This window comes from Tasmannia lanceolata, unplaced genomic scaffold, assembly GCF_043159265.1.
Source record: "Tasmannia lanceolata isolate RefF3 unplaced genomic scaffold, GAP_Taslan_0.1 ptg000018l, whole genome shotgun sequence".
In the NCBI taxonomy this organism is placed as follows: domain Eukaryota; kingdom Viridiplantae; phylum Streptophyta; class Magnoliopsida; order Canellales; family Winteraceae; genus Tasmannia; species Tasmannia lanceolata.
Window position 1 is genome coordinate 12,170,614 of NW_027518695.1, and position 26,047 is coordinate 12,196,660.

Consider the following 26,047-nt stretch of genomic DNA (forward strand, 5'->3'; position numbering starts at 1 on the left):
ATTGGGTAACCAGTTGGACCCAACTTGACATAATATGACTCAACCCCTTTGCTCCATCATATTATTCAAGGAAGGGGTGGAGACATTTTTTTAGGAAGAAAGCCATTGACCTTTATGATCTGTGATGGTAGCTTTCCAACCGAAATATGCTTAAACATCTTCACCTTGCTATAAAAAAGATAGAAAACAAAACAAAACTTTGACAAATTGAAGCACCAACCACAGGTAAATTTAAGGGAAAACTACTAAAAACCCCTGAATAAAAACTTATCTACACAAATCACCCCAAAAATTTCTTAACTACCAATAGAGCCCTAAATAGATTTTAATTTTGCCTTTTGCCCATTTTACCCTTATATAACCCTTACAAATCCCTAAAATCTCTCCATCCATTAATCGTTTGATCCCTCTCTCTCTCTCTCTCTCTCTCTCTCTCTCTCTCTCAATTAGAGAAATTATATGGGATCGGCGGGCAAGCACGTGCAGGCCAAAAATACGGTGGCCCACATTATTTTGGTGATCCAAGCCATTTATTTGTTGGTCCCTGGCGTGGATAGGATATGCCAAGAAAATGACCTCCGTAGGATGATCCTAACCCCCCGATCCCCATTTTAAACCTAAACAAATCAGAGGGTTAGGATCATCCTATGGAGGAGATATTCTGGGCACTTCCTATTCACATTAGGGAACAACAAATGAATAGCTTAGATCACTAAAATAATGTGGGCCCACTATATTTACAACAAATGAATGGCTTGGATCAGCAAAAGAATGTGGGGCCACTCTATTTTTTTGGCTGCACTACATGAATGGCTAAAATTTCTCAATTAAGAGAGTGAGAGAGAGTTCAAACGATACTTATTGATTGTGTGTGTGTGTGTGTGTGAGAGAGAGAGAGAGAGATGGATGGAGAGATTTTAGGGATTTGCAAGGTGACATAAGAAAGGGTAAAATGGGTAATAGGCAAATTTAAAAGCTAATTATGGGGTGATTGGTAATTAAGAATTTTTTGGGGGATTTGTGTAATTACGGGGGGATTTGTGTTGGACTCAAAGTGGGGGTTTATACTTTCTAGTAGTTTTCCCTAAATTTAATGAGCTTTCTCTTGGTTTTCACATCAACCTTTTCTGTTGGGTCTAGGCTTTATATTCTCCTTCTGACATTTATGTTACTTTTACATCTCTTCCCCACTTTGAGTCCAACACAACTCTCTACCCTGAAAGATTTCTGGGGAGTGATATTCCATCCCCCCCCCCCCCCCCTAAACAGAAATATATTCTCTCACCCTATCCACCTTTTATTTTTTATTTTTTTTGGGTATTGGTTTGGTAACAATGAAAGGATCAAATACAAAGGGGGTTTTTGAAAATGGGAATGAGGAGATAGATTGGGAGCTGAGGCCTGGTGGGATGCTTGTCCAAAAAAGGGATGATATTGTTGGGGCTTTGGGACCCATGATCAAAATCAAGGTCTCTCATGGGTCTTACCAGCATGAGATCAAGGTTCCTTCTCAAGCTACTTTTGGTAAATCTCCTTTTGTTTTTATTGGGTTTTTTTGCATGTTCAAGCTGCTTTTGTAGTACTGATTTATTTTATTTAGGTTTGCTTTTAACTGTGTCTGTGTTGGTCTGTTGATTAGTATGTGGTTTTCTCCTTTTGGGTTGGGTTTCCTACATATCTAAATTTATTAATTTCATTATCATTGTTCATTTAGTCCTGTTAATTGACAGTAACTGTTCATTTTGAAGCTTCTTTTGCTTTAATTACTATTCTGTTTTTTGATTGTTACTCAAGCTACTTTGGGTAAATTTCTTAAAGTTTTTTTTTTTGTTTTTTGTTTTACTCTGTTTTCTCCAAAGATAGATTTGGAGATTACCCATGATCAAGCTGCTTTTGTAGCACTGATTTATTTTAGCTTGCTATTATCTGTGTCTGTGTTGGCCTGTTGATTAAATGTGATTTCCTGTTTTTGGGGTTGGGTTTCCTACATATCTAAATTTATTAATTTCATTATCATTGTGCATTTAGTCCTTTTTTTGACAATAACTGTTCATTTTGAAGCTTCTTTTGCTTTAATTACTATTCTGTTTTTTTATTGTTAATCTACTTTTGGTAATTTTCCTTCTGTTTTATTGGTTTTTTTTTGTCTATGTTTTTGTAGTGCTGATTTATTTATGGTTGCTTTTTTCTGTGTCTGTGTTGATCTGTTGATTATAATGTGGTTTCCTGTTTTTGGGGTTGGGTTTCCTACATATCTAAATTTATTAATTTCATTATCATTGTGCATTTAGGCTTGCTAATTGACAATAACTGTACATTTTGAAGCTTATTTTGCTCTAATTATTATTCTATTTTTTATTGTTTTCATTTTAATGAAGATGATTTGAAAAGGGTTCTTGCCCAAGAGACTGGTTTGGAGCCTAAGGAACAGAGGCTTTTGTTCAGAGGAAAAGAGAAAGATAATGATGAGTGTCTGCACATGGTGGGTGTAAAGGATATGTCAAAAGTAATCCTTTTGGAGGACCCTGCCAGCAAGGAGAGAAAGCTTGAGGAGATGAAGAGAGATCAAGGGATTTCTAGGGCTTATGAAGCTGTTGCCCATGTCAGAGCAGAGGTTGATAAGCTCTCTGAGAAGGTGATTCTTTCATAAACCCAACATCCATAAAACACCCATTTAGTGCTTTTTTTTAATAAATATTCATCTTGGTTTCTGGGAACGGTGTGAATTGAATTTTCAGGTTTCTGCATTAGAGGCGACTGTACATCGTGGTACCAAGGTTGAAGTGAAGGAATTTGTTGTGTTAACTGAATTACTCATGATACAGTTGCTTAAGTTGGATAGTATCAAGGCCGAAGGAGAAGCAAAGGTGCAGAGGCGGATTGAGGTAATATACCCTCTATAATTGTGTTTCATTTTCCTTGTATTTTGCAGCTCTTGCACTTCTCCATGCACCTAGCCATCTTCAATGGGTTTATTGAGAGGTTTGTGTATTTGCTTCTAATTGTATTCTATTGAGTGGTATGTTTCTTTTGTTTGACGTGTAATTTTGCATACAGCATCGTTTTGTTCGACGTAGAATGTTTGAAGACACTTTGATAAGTTACAAGGACTATAAAGTGGTTAGTGGGGCTCTAACTATAAGAATTGTTGATAGAAATGCTAATTACATGACCTTGATAAGCTCAAAAACAAGGATGTGTGTTTTTATGTGATAAAATCTACAAAAACATATTTAATCTTCGAGACAGTAATGAATTAGCTGTTTCTGCTCCTCTATTGAGAGAAACAATTGAGTCAAACAGCCTAAAACAATGAAAGCCATTTTTTTTTTCTGTTCTTTTTTTTTTGTTTGAATGGTAGCAAATTTTATTAAAACAATGTAAGCCACTTATTCAATATGTTGATTGGTATAGCTGTTTATTACTGCTCCCATTTATTTTGTAGTTTAGGACACATTTAAGAATGCTTTGGTATCTGTCAGAGCTCATATAGAATCATGCCAACTGCTATTTGCTATATAGTGTATAAGTAATCTTTTTATGCTTCTGCACTAGCTTATTAACATTAAAATAGAAGGGGATTGTTCAATTTGTAACAAAGTGTTCAATAGATTGCTTATGTTATATAGTGTATAAGTAATCATTTTATGCTTGTACACTAGCTTGTAAACATTAAAATAGAATGGGATTGTTCAGTTCGTAACAAAATTTTCAATAGATTGTTTGTGTATGTAACCAAGAACAGTTTTGGGGTAAAATATGAATGTGTTCTTGCTGTAAACCCTTTTGGGCTGAATAAAATTACAATAAAGAACATAAAATGACTAAGCTAACAGTATCAATACATCTAATTAAGATATACCCAACATGCCCATATTTACTCAATCATAGATTGTCTGATGTCCTGCCAAATTGACATGGTGATGTAATGATTGTTAGTTTATCCCATAGTAGTCAATTCCTTATTTTTATGCTGGGTCTACCATCCATCACCATCAAGTTCATTCTATTTAGAATGTGCACAAAATACCTATTATCGATAGATAACTCGGTACCTCATTGCTTTTCTTGATTCACAAAAGCTTTTATGGCTGTGGGAGCTTTTTTTAAGGGGCTTATGATATGATGCAGACCCCTCAGGTCACATGTACAAAGAATACACTGTGTACCCCTAGTACACACAACTACTAGAGCTCTATTGGTTGATGTGGCACCTGATCAAATCCAAATCACATGATTCTCGTGGGAGGTTCATCTTGCATAACAATGCAACCCAAGCCTCACTTTTTTTGCCATTTTGTCCCTTTTATATTGCTTTCTCTAGGATTTATGGTCGTCGTATGACATCATTTAAAAGGAACTTTTAATGGTTCTAAAAATATACCGTGCGCTGCTAATACACACAACTACCAGAGCCATATCGGCTTATGTGGCCCCTGATCAAATCCAAATTGCATGAATCTCGTGGGAGGTTCATCTTCCATGACAATGCAACCCAGGCATCATTTTTCGCCATTTTCTCCCTTTTCTATTGCTTTCTCCAGGATTCATGGTCGTATGGCACCATTTAAAGAAAAATTTAATGGTTCTATGATAATTTAGATCCGTATCTATTAGAATCAAACTGGATCTGGAGTTCAAAATTGAAGGATCGAAGCCGAATTCATGAAATTTGGGGATTTTTTTTTTTTTTTGGAGGTAAAATCCCTATTTTTTTCAATTTTTTCTTATGGATTAGGTTTAATACTTCAAAAAATGTATGATCCATTGAATATGCATCTTTTTGACATGATTTGATGAGATATGGATGCTCGAAATAATCTATTTTTCTCGAGTACGTGTATTTCTCCTAGCCAATGCTATTTACAAAGAACATAGCCTTCCTCCATATCTCATGTGGGTTTCACGATTATCGGAATTGGTCCCATAACTGATACCAGGGAAGAGGGCTAGGCCTAGAGAGGGGAGAGAAGAGCAGCAATCAAATGCTTGCTAGAAAGCGACCTTCCTCAGGGGGGAACCCTAATATAAGTCATTGCATTTTGAATCATGCTAGGGTTGATGAGAAAATACATTCTTGTCGACCTATTGCTCTTTCCCGTTCTTATTTTTCTTCATGAGGTTGGTTCCAAAATAAACTCTTGTAACTTCATCGGATACCCATGGATCGGTCAGTTCCTACTTGGATGCATAATTTCAAACTAGGTTGGTGATCGAAGGGCCTCTATCCTCTTTATTTTATCTGCCTCTACCACGCAACGAGGTTCCTTTGAAATTTTGCTTTCATCAACTCGCATGATTTTATGATTTGCATGTTTTTGCTTAATTTCTGTACACCAAAAAGCAGATCTCATATTTTCCACGTCAGATGGTTTTGAATTTGCATTGTGGGAGAAAATTTAGGAATGACAAGTTTTAGGATGGGAACTTCTCATACAAACTAGAACCGCTATTTCCTCCTGTTCTCACTGAAAAGTACAATATGCAGGCAAAATGAACAGACTATAAAATTTCTTCTAAATAACTATTAATTCAGATAATCGACATGTAGATGCAACCTCACTCTTCATAACTTTGAATTCCCTACAGGTTCGGCGTGTGCAGAACTATGTGGAGACACTTGACATCCTCAAGGCGAGAAACTCCAACCCATTTAGCAGTAACAGTAATGCAGTATCTGTGACAACACGATGGGAAGCATTTGAGTCTGGATTCGGAAGCCTCACTGCTCCAGCTCCAATACCATCACCCACAAAAGTAACCAAGGACTGGGAACGATTCGAATAGCCTATCATTCTCCTCTATTTCGGTTTGTCTTCATGAATGTATCTAGTGTATAATTAATTTACTTCTTTGATTTCTCAAGTTATGCTTTACTAGAGGCCTCCATGTCTATGGAGAAGGCCTTTGTTGAACCTCATTTGATTATTGTACATATGGTTTAGTGTTTTTTTGGCTCAGATGAGTTACCTATCTACACTGTAAGGAATCATCTGCTGTTGGGGTTGTTCAAAATCCTATGTTCACAGACAATGCAAGGTAAGGCTCATCATATTTGAATATTTTTTAACCCAGAATTTATTGGGGAACCCGGGCTGGCGCCTTTAATTTTTTCAACTTGGGTAGAAACAGGGAGGAAAGATTTGATGGCTAGGAACATAACAAAGAACATGACATTGGATAGGAGAGAATGGAAGAAAATGATCAACGTAGACAAACCCAATTAGTGTCAGGATTAGACTTAGTCAATTTGAGCCGGGTAGATTCTTTCACCTTCTTCATGAAAAATTTCTATAGGATTCATTAGCCGACCCGAACTAATTTGGGACAAAGGTTTAATTGAGTTGAGTTGATGAAAGAGTACAAAGAGGGTAACTTTCCACCTTACCTCATTATCTACCAAACTAATACAAATGCTACGAATATTTAGATTTGCCCCACTGTGACAAAAGTACATGAGGAGAGGAGAACAAACCACCTTACCTTAGGCTCTGTTCACTTGTTTTCCCGGGATAGGAAAAGAAAATGTTTCCCGGGAATCTGATGCGGCATTAGGAAAAGAAATCCAGGGAATCTGTGCAAGAAAAGGTTTTCCTGGACTGTTTCTGGACTGTTCACTTGCGCAGAAAAAGGTTTCCAGGGAAACTGCTTGCTCTTCTTTTTGCACTAGTGTCCCAGGGAAACAAAATCCATGTGTTTTTGGTCGGAAATGAAATCCCTAATGCTCTGTTTGGTTGCCAGGTTTGTTTTTTTTGTTCTTGGGAGTTTTGTAGGAGAGTAAGTTAAATTTTGGTCCCATCCCATGTTTGGTTGCCTTTTAGCATTAGGTTTATTTTAATCCTACTCTTGTAATGATTACTTGTGGGGTGAATTTTTTAATCCCACTTTTGTAATGATTGTCTTTTCACCCCATCCCAAGATAACCCCAGGAACAAAAATAAACTCAGGAACCAAAAATAAGCTTGAGAAGAATTTTTTTTTTCTACCCAACAGTTCAAGCAACCAAACAAAGGTTTTTTTTTTTCCCACCATATCTCCCAGGGTATTATTTTCTCCCACATAACCAAACATGGGATTTTTATTTTACCAGGATACTCCCAGGACTTTTTTTTTCCCACCTATCTCCCAGGGTATTTTTTTCTCCCACATAACTCCCGGGAACAAAAAAAACCTGGCAACCATACAGAGCATAAAGGGGGGAAATGGGCTTTTCCATGTCATTTTTTGACTTATTGCATAAATTCCACATGTGTAATTCTATTTTCACTGGAAAGCAAGTGAACACCAGAATTCTGTCTTGTCAAGGTCTTGTCAAGGAAAAAAGAGGCTGTTTTCCAGGGATTTGCTTTCCAGGGAATGCAAGTGAACAAAGCCTCAGGAAACAACAAAACCAACAAATACCCAAAAAATCTTACCTGCTATGAATGCTAGGGATTCCGAAGAAATCACATCTCAGAGTGCCTTTAGCCAATATAAGATCTACCCATTACCATAACACACTATTTGTTTTACACTTGGGAGCATGGTTAACAAGGTGAATTGCAAGTTCGCAACATGGTTATCCTGATTCTCTAGTAAGATTATAGTTATATAATAAAATAATAGAATTTACAGATTCTCTTGGCAAAGAGTCAAAGCTAGGGAAGGAGGAGCTTGTTGGGTCTCTTGATTGGTCCCTACCCGACTGATTTTATGGTAAAAGCCCACTAAGATCATGTGGGTTGCCGTGTGATGTTCTACAAGATCAGACCCCTTTGTCAATGATCTAAACCATTATTTTCTAGGATGAGCCATGGAGCAAAAATGGGACCCAAAACCACTCTTATTGGCCGAATCTAACACTCCAATTGAATTTTTATTCTGTGACGATCCATTTAGTAGCCACAAATTGGAGGGTTAGTATTGGCGGGCTGATTTTTGGATTACAGAGTATTGGGTGGCCTCAAAATTATGAATTTTTGAAACAAGGTGGTTGAAAAGTGGCACCGTACCTTCTTTTTTTTTTCCCAAACCAAAACACAAATTTCCCTTCAAGTGCAGCAACACCTCATTCTCATTCCTTCCATCTGTTTTCATCCAGAGGAAGAGGAAGAAAAAGAAGAGGAAGATGAAGAGGAGAGGGTGAAGGCACCGGAAAAAATGGAAAAGAAAAAGGGAAAAAGAATTGACGTCGGAAAATTGAAGACACCGGAAAAAATGAAAAAAAAAGATGAGGAAAAAGGAAAAAAAAAGAACCGGCATTATAAAAAAATAGAAAGTGCGGGAAAATATAGTAAAGAAGAGGAAGATGGAAAAAAGACCCTACGCCGGAAAAAAATGAAGGTCGGCCGAAAAAATGGGAGACGCTGAGGAAGAAGAAAGAAAAGAAGAAGAATTGACTTGATGCTAAAAAATGTTGTTGGAAAGTTTGTTGAGGGTACTGTTGATGATAGAAAACAGAAACTTGTTGCTTCAAGGCGTGATATCACTTTCCTTAAGACAAGATTCGCCCCCACTAGTAGTGTGCAAAGGGGATCCGCGAATTGCCTCCAAGATACAATGAAGCCTAGTAGGGAAGCCCTACTAATGTTTGATGACGCGTAGCACTAGCGGAATCAAACCCGAAATGCCCTTCCGAAATCTCAAGCCTTAGAGAAATCTCTAGATTCTGTTTCTGCAGAAAAACAGTATCTAGAACAGTAAACAAAAGAAAAACAGTATGTAGAAATACTTGGGGATTTTTGTAGGAGTGTAGAAGAGAGTGTAAAAGCAGTCAGAATTGCCAATTCGATTTCTATCTGAAATGACTGAAGTTTGCACATTTTTATAGATCATCTGGTGTCTTTTCAGTGTGAAAAACACCTCTACAGGGCACCTTTCCAGAATGTTTGAAATCTGACCGTTAGATCGCACCCATTGATATTGAACGGTCCTGATCGATCCTAGATGTGACTGTTGGCTTGAGTAAAACCTCTCTCCAACCCAGTCATCGTTAGATCAACCATCTATGGTGTGGATCGCACCCCCTTGGCACATGACCGTTGGGGAAAGGGACACAACCCATTTGATCACACCCTTTGACCGTTGGAGTCATGGGCCCGTTGGGCCGACCGTTAGGCCCGAACCGAAGCCCAACCCAACTGAACCATTCGGCTTGATGGGCCTGCGAACCATTTGACCGGTCCACCTTCATCTTGATCCAACGGTGCAGATCAAATCTGGAAAAATTAAAGGCTCCAATCGCTCTTCGCGACGTTGCGTACGTGCGAAGTGCAAAGTGCGCCTAAAAAAGCGCCAATAAAGCGCCACTATGCGCCCTATAGCCCATTGCCCACGCCGCGCGCGCGCGTGCGCGTGCGCGTGTGCGAACGGTGCGTTGCACCGTCCCGCGGGTCCAACCATGGGTTCAACCCAATGTGCAATCAACAAGAGTTAGAAAAGGTAGTGCTTTATAAGCCCTTCTCTTTCTTTTCTCTCATCCGATGTGGAACTATCTTTTCAACTACACTTCTACATCCTTTTGTAAAAGCAAATATTTCCAAGAAAATATTTTCTTTTTCCCAAACGCTTTTGATAAAACATTTTCCAAAACACTAAAACATATAATATACATGATTTTGAAAATGCAAAATCACTAACAATCCCCCACCATTTTCAAAATCAAAGAAAATTTTCTCATCAGGCTTGGAAATCTTATGCATAGATGAAGGTATCTCTCGATTTGAACCTTCACTTAGTGAGGACATATCAAAGTTAACCAGAATTGCATAGTAGACGTATCTTTGAACTAGCTATTCTATTTGGTTAACCGGATACGTCTCACACACAAGATTTCACCTCTTTGGGCAATTTCTAAAACCGACACATGTACTGGCCTTGTGTCTATATCTTGGTTTCGTGAGCGCTCTAGAGACTAGCCAGGTCTCATAGGAAGCGGCACCACTTCCACACTCACATAGGTAGGCTTATCAAGAGTGCCCCTGTAACTAAAACACTCCAACACTATGTTATAAGCCTATTAAGAGTTTAAATACTCAGCCTTCTCCTTTTAAACATTACAGGTACCAAGCACTTTACCTTGGGATGGCAAATAATACAGATTATAGTGCTTGCAATCACTCCATATGATGTACTTGGACTCATTGAACTCAAGACTTGATGTTTATTCAAGTGTTGAGTTGATGTTCCATCATTGGTGACTATTGGTTAATGGCTTTAACCCCATCCCTAATGATGTTTTACACACCAGATCTCTTGCAAGAGCTTTAGTGAATGGATCGGCCAAGTTTTGGCTCGATCTCACAAAATCAATAGTTACTACTCCATTAGTAAGTAACTCTCTTATAGCACTATGTCTAAGTCCTATATGTCTGGACTTACCATTATAAACATGATTATATGCCCTTGATAGTGTGGCCTGACTATCACAATGGACATAAATCGATGGCATTGGTTTAGACCATAACGGAATTTCCAATAACAAATTCCGAAGCCATTCCGCCTCTTTACAGCATGCTGCCAGAGCTATAAACTCTGCTTCCATAGTTGAAGTTGTTATGCATGTCTGTTTCTTAGAGGCCCAGGAGACTGCTCCCCCACCAAGGGTGAAAATCCACCCACTGGTTGATAAATGGTCTATACGCTCAGTTATCCAACTAGCATCAGAGTATCCTTCTATTACAGTTGGATACCCACTATAACATAAACCATAGTCTATAGTTTTCTTTAAATATTTTAAAACTCTATAGACTGCATTCCAATGAGAAAAACTAGGATTACTGGTAAACCTACTAAGTTTACCTACAGCATATGCTATGTCTGGCCTAGTACAAGTCATAGCATACATAAGACTACCAATTACACTAGCATACCCTAGTTGAGAGATAGTCCTGCCAGTATTAAGATACAACTTTATATTTGGGTCAAAAGGTGTTGAAATGGGTGAACATTCAAAATGGTTAAACTTTTTAAGAACTTTCTCAATATAATGTGATTGTGTTAGAATAAGACCATTGTCCTGTCTTATAATTCTAATACCCAAAATCACATCAGCTTCACCCATATCTTTCATATCAAAGTTTTGAGAAAGATATGATTTAGTACTTTGAATGCTTGCAATATCAGTACCAAAAATTAACATGTCATCAACATATAAACAAATAACAACACCTTTGCTGCCCTTAAATTTACTGTATATACATTTATCTGATTCATGTATCTTATAACCATTTGACACTAAGACTTTATCAAATCTTTCATGCCATTGTTTAGGGGCTTGCTTAAGCCCATACAAAGATTTGATAAGCTTACATACTTTATGCTCTTGGCCTGGCAGAATAAATCCCTCAGGTTGTTCCATATACACTTCTTCATCAAGTTCACCATTTAAGAATGCGGTTTTAACATCCATCTGGTGAATGTGAAGTTTGTATATGGAAGCAAGGGCAATCAACACTCTAATGGTAGAAATCCTAGCAACAGGTGCATATGTGTCAAAGTAATCAATACCGGGTTTTTGAGTAAACCCTTTGGCAACTAACCTTGCCTTAAACTTTTCTATGGTCCCATTTACATTGATCTTCTTCTTGAAGATCCATTTACATCCTATAGGTTTAGACCCAGGTGGTAGATCAATCAAAATCCAAGTTTTATTACCCATGATAGAATCCATTTCGTCATTAATTGCTTCTTTCCAAAAAGCAACATCTTGTGACTTTATGGCTTCTCCATAGGTTTGAGGGTCACTTTCTATGCTTAAGTTTAACAAGACAGAACCTTGGAGTTTTTCCCTTGTCCCTTCTACCAGGTAGGTTACAAAGTCAGGGCCAAAACTCCTATCCCTTCTATCTCTTGAACTTCTTCTTATTTTACTAGGTTGTACACTAGGTTCACCAACTTCTGTTTGCGATTCTAAAGGATGATCTACAGAAGTTGTAGGTTCAATTTCTTTAGGAATTGCAGTGAACCTATTTTCATAGAAAAAGGCATCTCTAGATTCAATTATGGTATTGACATCTATGAAATCATTAGGTTCTATAACTAAGAACCTATAGGCCTTACTGTGACTAGCATATCCCAAAAAGATACACTCAATACCCCTTTCACCTAATTTTCTTAACTTAGGTTTAGGGACTTTAACTATAGATCTACAACCCCAAACTTTAAGGTAACTTAAGTTTGGTTTCCTTTTCTTCCACAATTCATAAGGGGTTATATCAGATTTCTTACTTGGTACCCTATTCAAAATGTGACAAGCTGTAAGTAAGGCTTCACCCCAAAAACTTTTATTTAAACCAGAATTAACAAGCATAGCATTAATCATTTCAGTAAGTGTCCTATTCTTCCTTTCTGCTACACCATTTTGTTGTGGTGTATAAGGGGCAGAAGATTCATGGACTATGCCTACTGATTCACAGAAATGAGGAAAGTGATATTCACCACCTCTATCTGATCTGAGACATTTAATGCTTGTTATACATTGGTTTTCTACTTCAGTTTTATAAATCTTAAATTTTTCTAAAACCTCATCTTTATGACTAAGTAGATAAACATAACAGTACCTAGAATAATCATCAATAAATGTAACAAAGTACTTTTTACCTCCCTTTGTGGGAACACTATGTATGTCACATACATCACTATGAATTAAATCTAACAAGTTAGAAGTTCTATCTACTTTAGGAAATGACTTAGTGATTATCTTGGTTTGCATGCATGTTTTACATCTATCTACTAAGTCATTTTCATATTTAGGAATTAAGGTTAACTTAACCATATCATTCATTTTCCTAGTATTTACATGTCCTAAACGATTATGCCATAAAGATAAAGAAGAATCCAAAACATAAGCAAAGACATTCACTTTATTGATATTAAGTTTGAACATCCCTTCATACATATATCCCTTCCCAACAAAGGTACCCCCCTTAGAAAGAATGAACTTGTCAGATTCAAATACAAGTTTGAAGCCATTCTTGTTGAGAATGCTTCCAGACACTAAGTTCTTTCTAACTTCTGGTACATGGTAGACACCGGTTAGAGTGAGTCGCTTGCCGGATGTGAACTCAAGTTCCACCTTGCCCTTCCCTTTGACTTCTGCTGTCGACGAATTTCCCATGTATAACACGCTTCCATCTTCAACTGTTTCATAAGTTGAAAACAGGTTCCTGTCTTTACAGACATGCATCGTCGCACCAGAGTCAATCCACCAATCATTGCCATCTTCAAGCATATTTGCCTCTGAAATCATGGCGACAAACTTTTCTTTGTCTGTTGGTGCACCCGACTTCTTATCCTTAAGAAGTCGGCACTCACTCTTGTAATGGCCTGGTTTGCCACAGTTGAAACAAGCACCCTTTCTTTTCTTATTCTTATTAGTATTCTTTTCAGGGTGTTTGTTTCTCTTCCAATTGCCTTTTCTTTGTTGGTTCGAATTCTTGACATTTTCCACCAAATGGATCTTAGAGGATACAGTTTCATTTTCTTTCTTGTCTCTGATTCTTGACTCTTCCTCAATCCTGAGGCATTGAGCCAAGTCTTCAATAGACATTTCCTCTTTCTTGTGTTTCAGACTTTTTCTAAAGTCTTTCCAATTTGGTGGAAGTTTGTCAATAATTGACGGGACAATGAAGGAATCATCAAGAAGGATGCCTTGCAAATGAATTTGATTAATTACATGTTGTATTTCATGTAATTGATCAATAACAGACTTATCATCTACCATTTTAAAATTTAAAAATTGACTCACAGTGAATTTCTTGCTACTGGCATCTTCCGCCAAGTATTTGGCTGCAAGTGCATTCCAGATTTCACTTGCTGATCCCATGCCTTGATATATGTCAAATAGTGTATCTGACATAGCATTTAGGATGTGCCCTTTGCAAATGTAGTCATCCTGTTCCCACTTCATCCTTGCACGAGCCTCCGCCAAAGTTTCATTTTCATTTGCTGACGGCTTTAGAGTAGTGAGAACATGGACCACTTTGAGTGATGTCAAAATGAAGTGCAACTTCTTCTGCCAGCGCTTGAAATTTCCTTTGTCGAAACGTTCGAGTTTGACAAAGTCTTGGGTCATTTGACGAACTGAATAAAGTGCCATTGAAACAACAGTAGAATTATCTTGTCTTAAGATTGTTGGAAAGTTTGTTGAGGGTACTGTTGATGATAGAAAACAGAAACTTGTTGCTTCAAGGCGTGATATCACTTTCCTTAAGACAAGATTCGCCCCCACTAGTAGTGTGCAAAGGGGATCCGCGAATTGCCTCCAAGATACAATGAAGCCTAGTAGGGAAGCCCTACTAATGTTTGATGACGCGTAGCACTAGCGGAATCAAACCCGAAATGCCCTTCCGAAATCTCAAGCCTTAGAGAAATCTCTAGATTCTGTTTCTGCAGAAAAACAGTATCTAGAACAGTAAACAAAAGAAAAACAGTATGTAGAAATACTTGGGGATTTTTGTAGGAGTGTAGAAGAGAGTGTAAAATTAGTCAGAATTGCCAATTCGATTTCTATCTGAAATGACTGAAGTTTGCACATTTTTATAGATCATCTGGTGTCTTTTCAGTGTGAAAAACACCTCTACAGGGCACCTTTCCAGAATGTTTGAAATCTGACCGTTAGATCGCACCCATTGATATTGAACGGTCCTGATCGATCCTAGATGTGACTGTTGGCTTGAGTAAAACCTCTCTCCAACCCAGTCATCGTTAGATCAACCATCTATGGTGTGGATCGCACCCCCTTGGCACATGACCGTTGGGGAAAGGGACACAACCCATTTGATCACACCCTTTGACCGTTGGAGTCATGGGCCCGTTGGGCCGACCGTTAGGCCCGAACCGAAGCCCAACCCAACTGAACCATTCGGCTTGATGGGCCTGCGAACCATTTGACCGGTCCACCTTCATCTTGATCCAACGGTGCAGATCAAATCTGGAAAAATTAAAGGCTCCAATCGCTCTTCGCGACGTTGCGTACGTGCGAAGTGCAAAGTGCGCCTAAAAAAGCGCCAATAAAGCGCCACTATGCGCCCTATAGCCCATTGCCCACGCCGCGCGCGCGCGTGCGCGTGCGCGTGTGCGAACGGTGCGTTGCACCGTCCCGCGGGTCCAACCATGGGTTCAACCCAATGTGCAATCAACAAGAGTTAGAAAAGGTAGTGCTTTATAAGCCCTTCTCTTTCTTTTCTCTCATCCGATGTGGAACTATCTTTTCAACTACACTTCTACATCCTTTTGTAAAAGCAAATATTTCCAAGAAAACATTTTCTTTTTCCCAAACGCTTTTGATAAAACATTTTCCAAAACACTAAAACATATAATATACATGATTTTGAAAATGCAAAATCACTAACAATCCCCCACCATTTTCAAAATCAAAGAAAATTTTCTCATCAGGCTTGGAAATCTTATGCATAGATGAAGGTATCTCTCGATTTGAACCTTCACTTAGTGAGGACATATCAAAGTTAACCAGAATTGCATAGTAGACGTATCTTTGAACTAGCTATTCTATTTGGTTAACCGGATACGTCTCACACACAAGATTTCACCTCTTTGGGCAATTTCTAAAACCGACACATGTACTGGCCTTGTGTCTATATCTTGGTTTCGTGAGCGCTCTAGAGACTAGCCAGGTCTCATAGGAAGCGGCACCACTTCCACACTCACATAGGTAGGCTTATCAAGAGTGCCCCTGTAACTAAAACACTCCAACACTATGTTATAAGCCTATTAAGAGTTTAAATACTCAGCCTTCTCCTTTTAAACATTACAGGTACCAAGCACTTTACCTTGGGATGGCAAATAATACAGATTATAGTGCTTGCAATCACTCCATATGATGTACTTGGACTCATTGAACTCAAGACTTGATGTTTATTCAAGTGTTGAGTTGATGTTCCATCATTGGTGACTATTGGTTAATGGCTTTAACCCCATCCCTAATGATGTTTTACACACCAGATCTCTTGCAAGAGCTTTAGTGAATGGATCGGCCAAGTTTTGGCTCGATCTCACAAAATCAATAGTTACTACTCCATTAGTAAGTAACTCTCTTATAGCACTATGTCTAAGTCCTATATGTCTGGACTTACCATTATAAACATGATTATATGCCCTTGATAGTGTGGCCTGACTATCACAATGGACATAAATCGATGGCATTGGTTTAGACCATAACGGAATTTCCAATAACAAATTCCGAAGCCATTCCGCCTCTTTACAGCATGCTGCCAGAGCTATAAACTCTGCTTCCATAGTTGAAGTTGTTATGCATGTCTGTTTCTTAGAGGCCCAGGAGACTGCTCCCCCACCAAGGGTGAAAATCCACCCACTGGTTGATAAATGGTCTATACGCTCAGTTATCCAACTAGCATCAGAGTATCCTTCTATTACAGTTGGATACCCACTATAACATAAACCATAGTCTATAGTTTTCTTTAAATATTTTAAAACTCTATAGACTGCATTCCAATGAGAAAAACTAGGATTACTGGTAAACCTACTAAGTTTACCTACAGCATATGCTATGTCTGGCCTAGTACAAGTCATAGCATACATAAGACTACCAATTACACTAGCATACCCTAGTTGAGAGATAGTCCTGCCAGTATTAAGATACAACTTTATATTTGGGTCAAAAGGTGTTGAAATGGGTGAACATTCAAAATGGTTAAACTTTTTAAGAACTTTCTCAATATAATGTGATTGTGTTAGAATAAGACCATTGTCCTGTCTTATAATTCTAATACCCAAAATCACATCAGCTTCACCCATATCTTTCATATCAAAGTTTTGAGAAAGATATGATTTAGTACTTTGAATGCTTGCAATATCAGTACCAAAAATTAACATGTCATCAACATATAAACAAATAACAACACCTTTGCTGCCCTTAAATTTACTGTATATACATTTATCTGATTCATGTATCTTATAACCATTTGACACTAAGACTTTATCAAATCTTTCATGCCATTGTTTAGGGGCTTGCTTAAGCCCATACAAAGATTTGATAAGCTTACATACTTTATGCTCTTGGCCTGGCAGAATAAATCCCTCAGGTTGTTCCATATACACTTCTTCATCAAGTTCACCATTTAAGAATGCGGTTTTAACATCCATCTGGTGAATGTGAAGTTTGTATATGGAAGCAAGGGCAATCAACACTCTAATGGTAGAAATCCTAGCAACAGGTGCATATGTGTCAAAGTAATCAATACCGGGTTTTTGAGTAAACCCTTTGGCAACTAACCTTGCCTTAAACTTTTCTATGGTCCCATTTACATTGATCTTCTTCTTGAAGATCCATTTACATCCTATAGGTTTAGACCCAGGTGGTAGATCAATCAAAATCCAAGTTTTATTACCCATGATAGAATCCATTTCGTCATTAATTGCTTCTTTCCAAAAAGCAACATCTTGTGACTTTATGGCTTCTCCATAGGTTTGAGGGTCACTTTCTATGCTTAAGTTTAACAAGACAGAACCTTGGAGTTTTTCCCTTGTCCCTTCTACCAGGTAGGTTACAAAGTCAGGGCCAAAACTCCTATCCCTTCTATCTCTTGAACTTCTTCTTATTTTACTAGGTTGTACACTAGGTTCACCAACTTCTGTTTGCGATTCTAAAGGATGATCTACAGAAGTTGTAGGTTCAATTTCTTTAGGAATTGCAGTGAACCTATTTTCATAGAAAAAGGCATCTCTAGATTCAATTATGGTATTGACATCTATGAAATCATTAGGTTCTATAACTAAGAACCTATAGGCCTTACTGTGACTAGCATATCCCAAAAAGATACACTCAATACCCCTTTCACCTAATTTTCTTAACTTAGGTTTAGGGACTTTAACTATAGATCTACAACCCCAAACTTTAAGGTAACTTAAGTTTGGTTTCCTTTTCTTCCACAATTCATAAGGGGTTATATCAGATTTCTTACTTGGTACCCTATTCAAAATGTGACAAGCTGTAAGTAAGGCTTCACCCCAAAAACTTTTATTTAAACCAGAATTAACAAGCATAGCATTAATCATTTCAGTAAGTGTCCTATTCTTCCTTTCTGCTACACCATTTTGTTGTGGTGTATAAGGGGCAGAAGATTCATGGACTATGCCTACTGATTCACAGAAATGAGGAAAGTGATATTCACCACCTCTATCTGATCTGAGACATTTAATGCTTGTTATACATTGGTTTTCTACTTCAGTTTTATAAATCTTAAATTTTTCTAAAACCTCATCTTTATGACTAAGTAGATAAACATAACAGTACCTAGAATAATCATCAATAAATGTAACAAAGTACTTTTTACCTCCCTTTGTGGGAACACTATGTATGTCACATACATCACTATGAATTAAATCTAACAAGTTAGAAGTTCTATCTACTTTAGGAAATGACTTAGTGATTATCTTGGTTTGCATGCATGTTTTACATCTATCTACTAAGTCATTTTCATATTTAGGAATTAAGGTTAACTTAACCATATCATTCATTTTCCTAGTATTTACATGTCCTAAACGATTATGCCATAAAGATAAAGAAGAATCCAAAACATAAGCAAAGACATTCACTTTATTGATATTAAGTTTGAACATCCCTTCATACATATATCCCTTCCCAACAAAGGTACCCCCCTTAGAAAGAATGAACTTGTCAGATTCAAATACAAGTTTGAAGCCATTCTTGTTGAGAATGCTTCCAGACACTAAGTTCTTTCTAACTTCTGGTACATGGTAGACACCGGTTAGAGTGAGTCGCTTGCCGGATGTGAACTCAAGTTCCACCTTGCCCTTCCCTTTGACTTCTGCTGTCGACGAATTTCCCATGTATAACACGCTTCCATCTTCAACTGTTTCATAAGTTGAAAACAGGTTCCTGTCTTTACAGACATGCATCGTCGCACCAGAGTCAATCCACCAATCATTGCCATCTTCAAGCATATTTGCCTCTGAAATCATGGCGACAAACTTTTCTTTGTCTGTTGGTGCACCCGACTTCTTATCCTTAAGAAGTCGGCACTCACTCTTGTAATGGCCTGGTTTGCCACAGTTGAAACAAGCACCCTTTCTTTTCTTATTCTTATTAGTATTCTTTTCAGGGTGTTTGTTTCTCTTCCAATTGCCTTTTCTTTGTTGGTTCGAATTCTTGACATTTTCCACCAAATGGATCTTAGAGGATACAGTTTCATTTTCTTTCTTGTCTCTGATTCTTGACTCTTCCTCAATCCTGAGGCATTGAGCCAAGTCTTCAATAGACATTTCCTCTTTCTTGTGTTTCAGACTTTTTCTAAAGTCTTTCCAATTTGGTGGAAGTTTGTCAATAATTGACGGGACAATGAAGGAATCATCAAGAAGGATGCCTTGCAAATGAATTTGATTAATTACATGTTGTATTTCATGTAATTGATCAATAACAGACTTATCATCTACCATTTTAAAATTTAAAAATTGACTCACAGTGAATTTCTTGCTACTGGCATCTTCCGCCAAGTATTTGGCTGCAAGTGCATTCCAGATTTCACTTGCTGATCCCATGCCTTGATATATGTCAAATAGTGTATCTGACATAGCATTTAGGATGTGCCCTTTGCAAATGTAGTCATCCTGTTCCCACTTCATCCTTGCACGAGCCTCCGCCAAAGTTTCATTTTCATTTGCTGACGGCTTTAGAGTAGTGAGAACATGGACCACTTTGAGTGATGTCAAAATGAAGTGCAACTTCTTCTGCCAGCGCTTGAAATTTCCTTTGTCGAAACGTTCGAGTTTGACAAAGTCTTGGGTCATTTGACGAACTGAATAAAGTGCCATTGAAACAACAGTAGAATTATCTTGTCTTAAGATTGTTGGAAAGTTTGTTGAGGGTACTGTTGATGATAGAAAACAGAAACTTGTTGCTTCAAGGCGTGATATCACTTTCCTTAAGACAAGATTCGCCCCCACTAGTAGTGTGCAAAGGGGATCCGCGAATTGCCTCCAAGATACAATGAAGCCTAGTAGGGAAGCCCTACTAATGTTTGATGACGCGTAGCACTAGCGGAATCAAACCCGAAATGCCCTTCCGAAATCTCAAGCCTTAGAGAAATCTCTAGATTCTGTTTCTGCAGAAAAACAGTATCTAGAACAGTAAACAAAAGAAAAACAGTATGTAGAAATACTTGGGGATTTTTGTAGGAGTGTAGAAGAGAGTGTAAAATCAGTCAGAATTGCCAATTCGATTTCTATCTGAAATGACTGAAGTTTGCACATTTTTATAGATCATCTGGTGTCTTTTCAGTGTGAAAAACACCTCTACAGGGCACCTTTCCAGAATGTTTGAAATCTGACCGTTAGATCGCACCCATTGATATTGAACGGTCCTGATCGATCCTAGATGTGACTGTTGGCTTGAGTAAAACCTCTCTCCAACCCAGTCATCGTTAGATCAACCATCTATGGTGTGGATCGCACCCCCTTGGCACATGACCGTTGGGGAAAGGGACACAACCCATTTGATCACACCCTTTGACCGTTGGAGTCATGGGCCCGTTGGGCCGACCGTTAGGCCCGAACCGAAGCCCAACCCAACTGAACCATTCGGCTTGATGGGCCTGCGAACCATTTGACCGGTCCACCTTCATCTTGATCCAACGGTGCAGATCAAATCTGGAAAAATTAAAGGCTCCAATCGCTCTTCGCGACGTTGCGTACGTGCGAAGTGCAAAGTGCGCCTAAAAAAGCGCCAATAAAGCGCCACTATGCGCCCTATAGCCCATTGCCCACGCCGCGCGCGCGCGTGCGCGTGCGCGTGTGCGAACGGTGCGTTGCACCGTCCCGCGGGTCCAACCATGGGTTCAACCCAATGTGCAATCAACAAGAGTTAGAAAAGGTAGTGCTTTATAAGCCCTTCTCTTTCTTTTCTCTCATCCGATGTGGAACTATCTTTTCAACTACACTTCTACATCCTTTTGTAAAAGAAAATATTTCCAAGAAAACATTTTCTTTTTCCCAAACGCTTTTGATAAAACATTTTCCAAAACACTAAAACATATAATATACATGATTTTGAAAATGCAAAATCACTAACAATCCCCCACCATTTTCAAAATCAAAGAAAATTTTCTCATCAGGCTTGGAAATCTTATGCATAGATGAAGGTATCTCTCGATTTGAACCTTCACTTAGTGAGGACATATCAAAGTTAACCAGAATTGCATAGTAGACGTATCTTTGAACTAGCTATTCTATTTGGTTAACCGGATACGTCTCACACACAAGATTTCACCTCTTTGGGCAATTTCTAAAACCGACACATGTACTGGCCTTGTGTCTATATCTTGGTTTCGTGAGCGCTCTAGAGACTAGCCAGGTCTCATAGGAAGCGGCACCACTTCCACACTCACATAGGTAGGCTTATCAAGAGTGCCCCTGTAACTAAAACACTCCAACACTATGTTATAAGCCTATTAAGAGTTTAAATACTCAGCCTTCTCCTTTTAAACATTACAGGTACCAAGCACTTTACCTTGGGATGGCAAATAATACAGATTATAGTGCTTGCAATCACTCTATATGATGTACTTGGACTCATTGAACTCAAGACTTGATGTTTATTCAAGTGTTGAGTTGATGTTCCATCATTGGTGACTATTGGTTAATGGCTTTAACCCCATCCCTAATGATGTTTTACACACCAGATCTCTTGCAAGAGCTTTAGTGAATGGATCGGCCAAGTTTTGGCTCGATCTCACAAAATCAATAGTTACTACTCCATTAGTAAGTAACTCTCTTATAGCACTATGTCTAAGTCCTATATGTCTGGACTTACCATTATAAACATGATTATATGCCCTTGATAGTGTGGCCTGACTATCACAATGGACATAAATCGATGGCATTGGTTTAGACCATAACGGAATTTCCAATAACAAATTCCGAAGCCATTCCGCCTCTTTACAGCATGCTGCCAGAGCTATAAACTCTGCTTCCATAGTTGAAGTTGTTATGCATGTCTGTTTCTTAGAGGCCCAGGAGACTGCTCCCCCACCAAGGGTGAAAATCCACCCACTGGTTGATAAATGGTCTATACGCTCAGTTATCCAACTAGCATCAGAGTATCCTTCTATTACAGTTGGATACCCACTATAACATAAACCATAGTCTATAGTTTTCTTTAAATATTTTAAAACTCTATAGACTGCATTCCAATGAGAAAAACTAGGATTACTGGTAAACCTACTAAGTTTACCTACAGCATATGCTATGTCTGGCCTAGTACAAGTCATAGCATACATAAGACTACCAATTACACTAGCATACCCTAGTTGAGAGATAGTCCTGCCAGTATTAAGATACAACTTTATATTTGGGTCAAAAGGTGTTGAAATGGGTGAACATTCAAAATGGTTAAACTTTTTAAGAACTTTCTCAATATAATGTGATTGTGTTAGAATAAGACCATTGTCCTGTCTTATAATTCTAATACCCAAAATCACATCAGCTTCACCCATATCTTTCATATCAAAGTTTTGAGAAAGATATGATTTAGTACTTTGAATGCTTGCAATATCAGTACCAAAAATTAACATGTCATCAACATATAAACAAATAACAACACCTTTGCTGCCCTTAAATTTACTGTATATACATTTATCTGATTCATGTATCTTATAACCATTTGACACTAAGACTTTATCAAATCTTTCATGCCATTGTTTAGGGGCTTGCTTAAGCCCATACAAAGATTTGATAAGCTTACATACTTTATGCTCTTGGCCTGGCAGAATAAATCCCTCAGGTTGTTCCATATACACTTCTTCATCAAGTTCACCATTTAAGAATGCGGTTTTAACATCCATCTGGTGAATGTGAAGTTTGTATATGGAAGCAAGGGCAATCAACACTCTAATGGTAGAAATCCTAGCAACAGGTGCATATGTGTCAAAGTAATCAATACCGGGTTTTTGAGTAAACCCTTTGGCAACTAACCTTGCCTTAAACTTTTCTATGTGTGGGACCCTGATCCCGCGAGAGGGGCGTGGGGCGCGAGCCGCCGCGCGCTCTCTCTTGGTTTCTCGTTCCCACGCGATTGGCGTGTGCATTTTATTTGTTGATTTGAATTCGTCTTTCCTGTGAACTTGGGATCACTAAGGCAATCCGAATTCCACACGAAAGAGATTGACAGAGTCGCCACCTAGATGTGGGATCTAGGACCCATAATTAACCAGAAATCTAGACTCGCTACCTGGTTACGAGAATGGAAGGTATGGGGAGTTATCCACCACATGCACCATTCTTGCCCGATAATCGGTCTTCGATTCCAAAAGCTAACTCTTTTAAATTTATTTTAAATGGCTCATTCAACTCTATGTTATTGTGCGAACTAAGTGACATGCATCCTATGATCTAATTTCAATGTGAATCCTAAATGTGTATCTTGATTTCTTAATTTGTCTGGATTCAATCTAGGTGAAAGTTCTCCTAAAATTCTAATTTCATGAAAAATCCTAAGTGATTTGATTAAGCATTTACAAGAAAATTAATATACAAAACACCACAATTTGTTGTGGTGCCGACTCGCGGGTGGTATGCCGTCAGACATCCAAGCTGCCTACGTACCCAAGCCTCACTGGGATCAGAGTCGACGTAGTTCGGTGCACCTAAGCCAAGCTACTTATGCCTAACTCAACTAGGACACCGACCTAGACAGAATTGACTGTTTCAACAGTTTTGAGAGAAGTTATTTAATTCAAGTTGAGGATTTTATTATCTTAGGATTTCATCTGAGATGCTATATGATTCTTATCTAAATGCAAATTGTTCCTTAGACTAATGCAGGTTTGCCTACATCCTAGGTTACTAGGCTCGTCTTAAGGAAAGATTGGGTGACTAGTGTGACTAGACCTATGGCACGGTTGTTATACATAACAAACGTCCGTGATGAGGCTGGACTCCTAACTCTAGGACTCCCTAAAACTTAGGACACGACACAACACTAGTGTTCCTAAATTGGGCTCTAATGGTTCTTAGATTGGAAATCATAATCCAATGGTTCCGGAAGACTCGAGACAAATCAATTCAAATTCTTGAAGTTAATTAATTTCAGATTTCATGGATTTTCGATTTATGGACACTTGAGGATTACCAATGGTTCTAGGGTTCACCAATTTCGGCCCAGAATAGCATCCAAGGAAGGGAATCGTGCGTTCTTTCCTTGCGCAATTTAATATTTAGGTTATAACATCTTATTGCCTGGCATATCTCAGGATTTCCGTGGACAGTAACCTCGGAGCCAACAACATGCTATAGCTTAAGTATTCAAATTGTCAAAGATCGGTTGCAATTGGGATACGATTATGGATGCACTGACCATTTTTCCAGGGAATTCTAATGATCCTAAGATTTCTGTTTCAATGGATTAAGGAGTTAATGTGTGACAGAGATTTAAGGTTCTTTAGAAATATTCAGATGATTTTCAATTAATTTCGGATTTTCAATGAATTTTATCAATTTTAAACATATGAGTGATTTTACAAGTGAAATTGTAGCAAACGAATTCGAAATGAGTTGAAATTTCTACAGCAGCAAGATATGATGAAATGTAGCTTACGGAAAGAGTTTTACAGATTTTTACATTAAGCTCATATTTAATTTCGATTTAACAATTGATTGACCAGATTGCACAAATAACACAGAAACCACTAGAAATATGAATCTAAATTCAATGAAATTTCTACATTAATAAGATATAAGTAAAAATAACATACTGAGAAATTTTCATGAATTTTGGAAACCATTTACTATCAGTTTCAGATTTTTTAATTTTCAGACCAGATTATGAATTAACCCTACATCCCATATGAAAACAGATCCAAATCACTTGAAACTTTTACAGTAACTAGAAATGTGAGATTGAAGACTACTGTAAAAATTTTAAGAATTTTAGTTGTGATCTGATGTCAGTAACAATTCCTCCAAAAGCTGGTAAATTTCAAAGAAAGCATAAAATAATATACCAAACAAATTCTCAAAATTCTCAAAATTTCATGGTAGAATGTACTGGTATCATATTAGTTTCCCACGAAATTTCATTAATTTTGGAATTCATTTAGTATATATTTTATTTTCGAAACACTCATGGAGATCATGATTTTGAGCATACATATTTAATTTTCAACTAAATCCAATTAAATACTAAAAATCATGCAAATATACCAAATAATTCTAGAAAAATCTAAAAATTAAGTACCTACCTGTGATCGAAATCCTCGCCGAATCCGAGAGCCGAAAAATTCGAAAATCGCACCGCCGCTTGATCCGCTTCCGCTTTCTTTCTCTTTTTCTTTGTTTTATTTTCTTTTATATTTTTTTTTATATGGAACAAGGGAGAGAGATGGGGAGAAACAAATAAGGAGAGAAAGTAGATAATGATAGTGTGAGAGTGAGAGAGTGAGAGATATTGAGGGAGAGAAAGAGAAAACTATCCAAAAACAATGTGTTGTTTTTTTTTTTTTTTTTCTCCTCTCATCACCTCTCTTTATATAGTGAAAAACTTAGTGGAGAGGTGGAAATAAACAATGAGAATGGTGGGTGTGGTGGAGAATAATGGAAATAAACAATGAGAATGGTGGGTGTGGTGGAGAATAATGGAATATATAATGGTAATGGTGGGAATTGTGGTGGGGAATAATGGAATATATAATGTGAATGGTGGGTGTGGTGGAGAATAATGGAAATAAACAATGGTAATTGTGGGAATGGTGGTGGGAATAATGGAATATATAATGGTAATGGTGAGAATGGTGGTGGGAATAATGGAATATATAATGGTAATGGTGGGAATGGTGGTGGGGATAATGGAATATATAATGGTAATGGAGATAATGGTGTTATTTTAAAGGGAAAAATGAAGTTAGTGGAAATGGTAGAGAAAGTTAAGTCATGCTAATGGTGAGTCCCACATCAGCGGGTTCCGCACAAGCGGGTCCCACATCAGCGGGCCCTACACAAGCGGGTCCCACATCAGCGGGTCCCACACAAACGGGTCCCACATCAGCGGGTCCCACACAAACGGGTCCCACACTAGCAG

The 26,047-nt window shown here is 38.0% G+C and overlaps 2 protein-coding genes across 2 annotated transcripts in view; one reads left to right on the top strand and one right to left on the bottom strand.

The window, feature by feature from the left end:
- Positions 1 to 1,280: 1,280 nt before the first annotated feature.
- LOC143850778 (BAG family molecular chaperone regulator 4-like) lies at positions 1,281 to 5,960 on the top strand. Its single transcript, XM_077360033.1, has 4 exons — positions 1,281 to 1,524; positions 2,379 to 2,635; positions 2,739 to 2,885; positions 5,590 to 5,960. Exons 1-4 carry the CDS (start codon positions 1,335 to 1,337, stop codon positions 5,785 to 5,787), a joined length of 792 nt encoding a protein of 263 aa, XP_077216148.1. The 5' UTR covers positions 1,281 to 1,334; the 3' UTR covers positions 5,788 to 5,960.
- A 2,070-nt stretch (positions 5,961 to 8,030) lies between these two features.
- LOC143850059 (uncharacterized) overlaps positions 8,031 to 26,047 on the bottom strand; it is a 56,932-nt gene continuing 38,915 nt past the window's right edge. The window contains exons 13-18 of the mRNA XM_077359375.1: positions 21,927 to 22,967; positions 19,437 to 19,647; positions 16,213 to 19,343; positions 13,723 to 13,933; positions 10,499 to 13,629; positions 8,031 to 8,066 (exon numbers count right to left, since the gene is read on the bottom strand). Of these exons, the coding sequence (XP_077215490.1) occupies positions 8,031 to 8,066; positions 10,499 to 13,629; positions 13,723 to 13,933; positions 16,213 to 19,343; positions 19,437 to 19,647; positions 21,927 to 22,967 (7,761 nt within the window). The remainder of the gene's footprint in view (positions 8,067 to 10,498; positions 13,630 to 13,722; positions 13,934 to 16,212; positions 19,344 to 19,436; positions 19,648 to 21,926; positions 22,968 to 26,047) is intronic.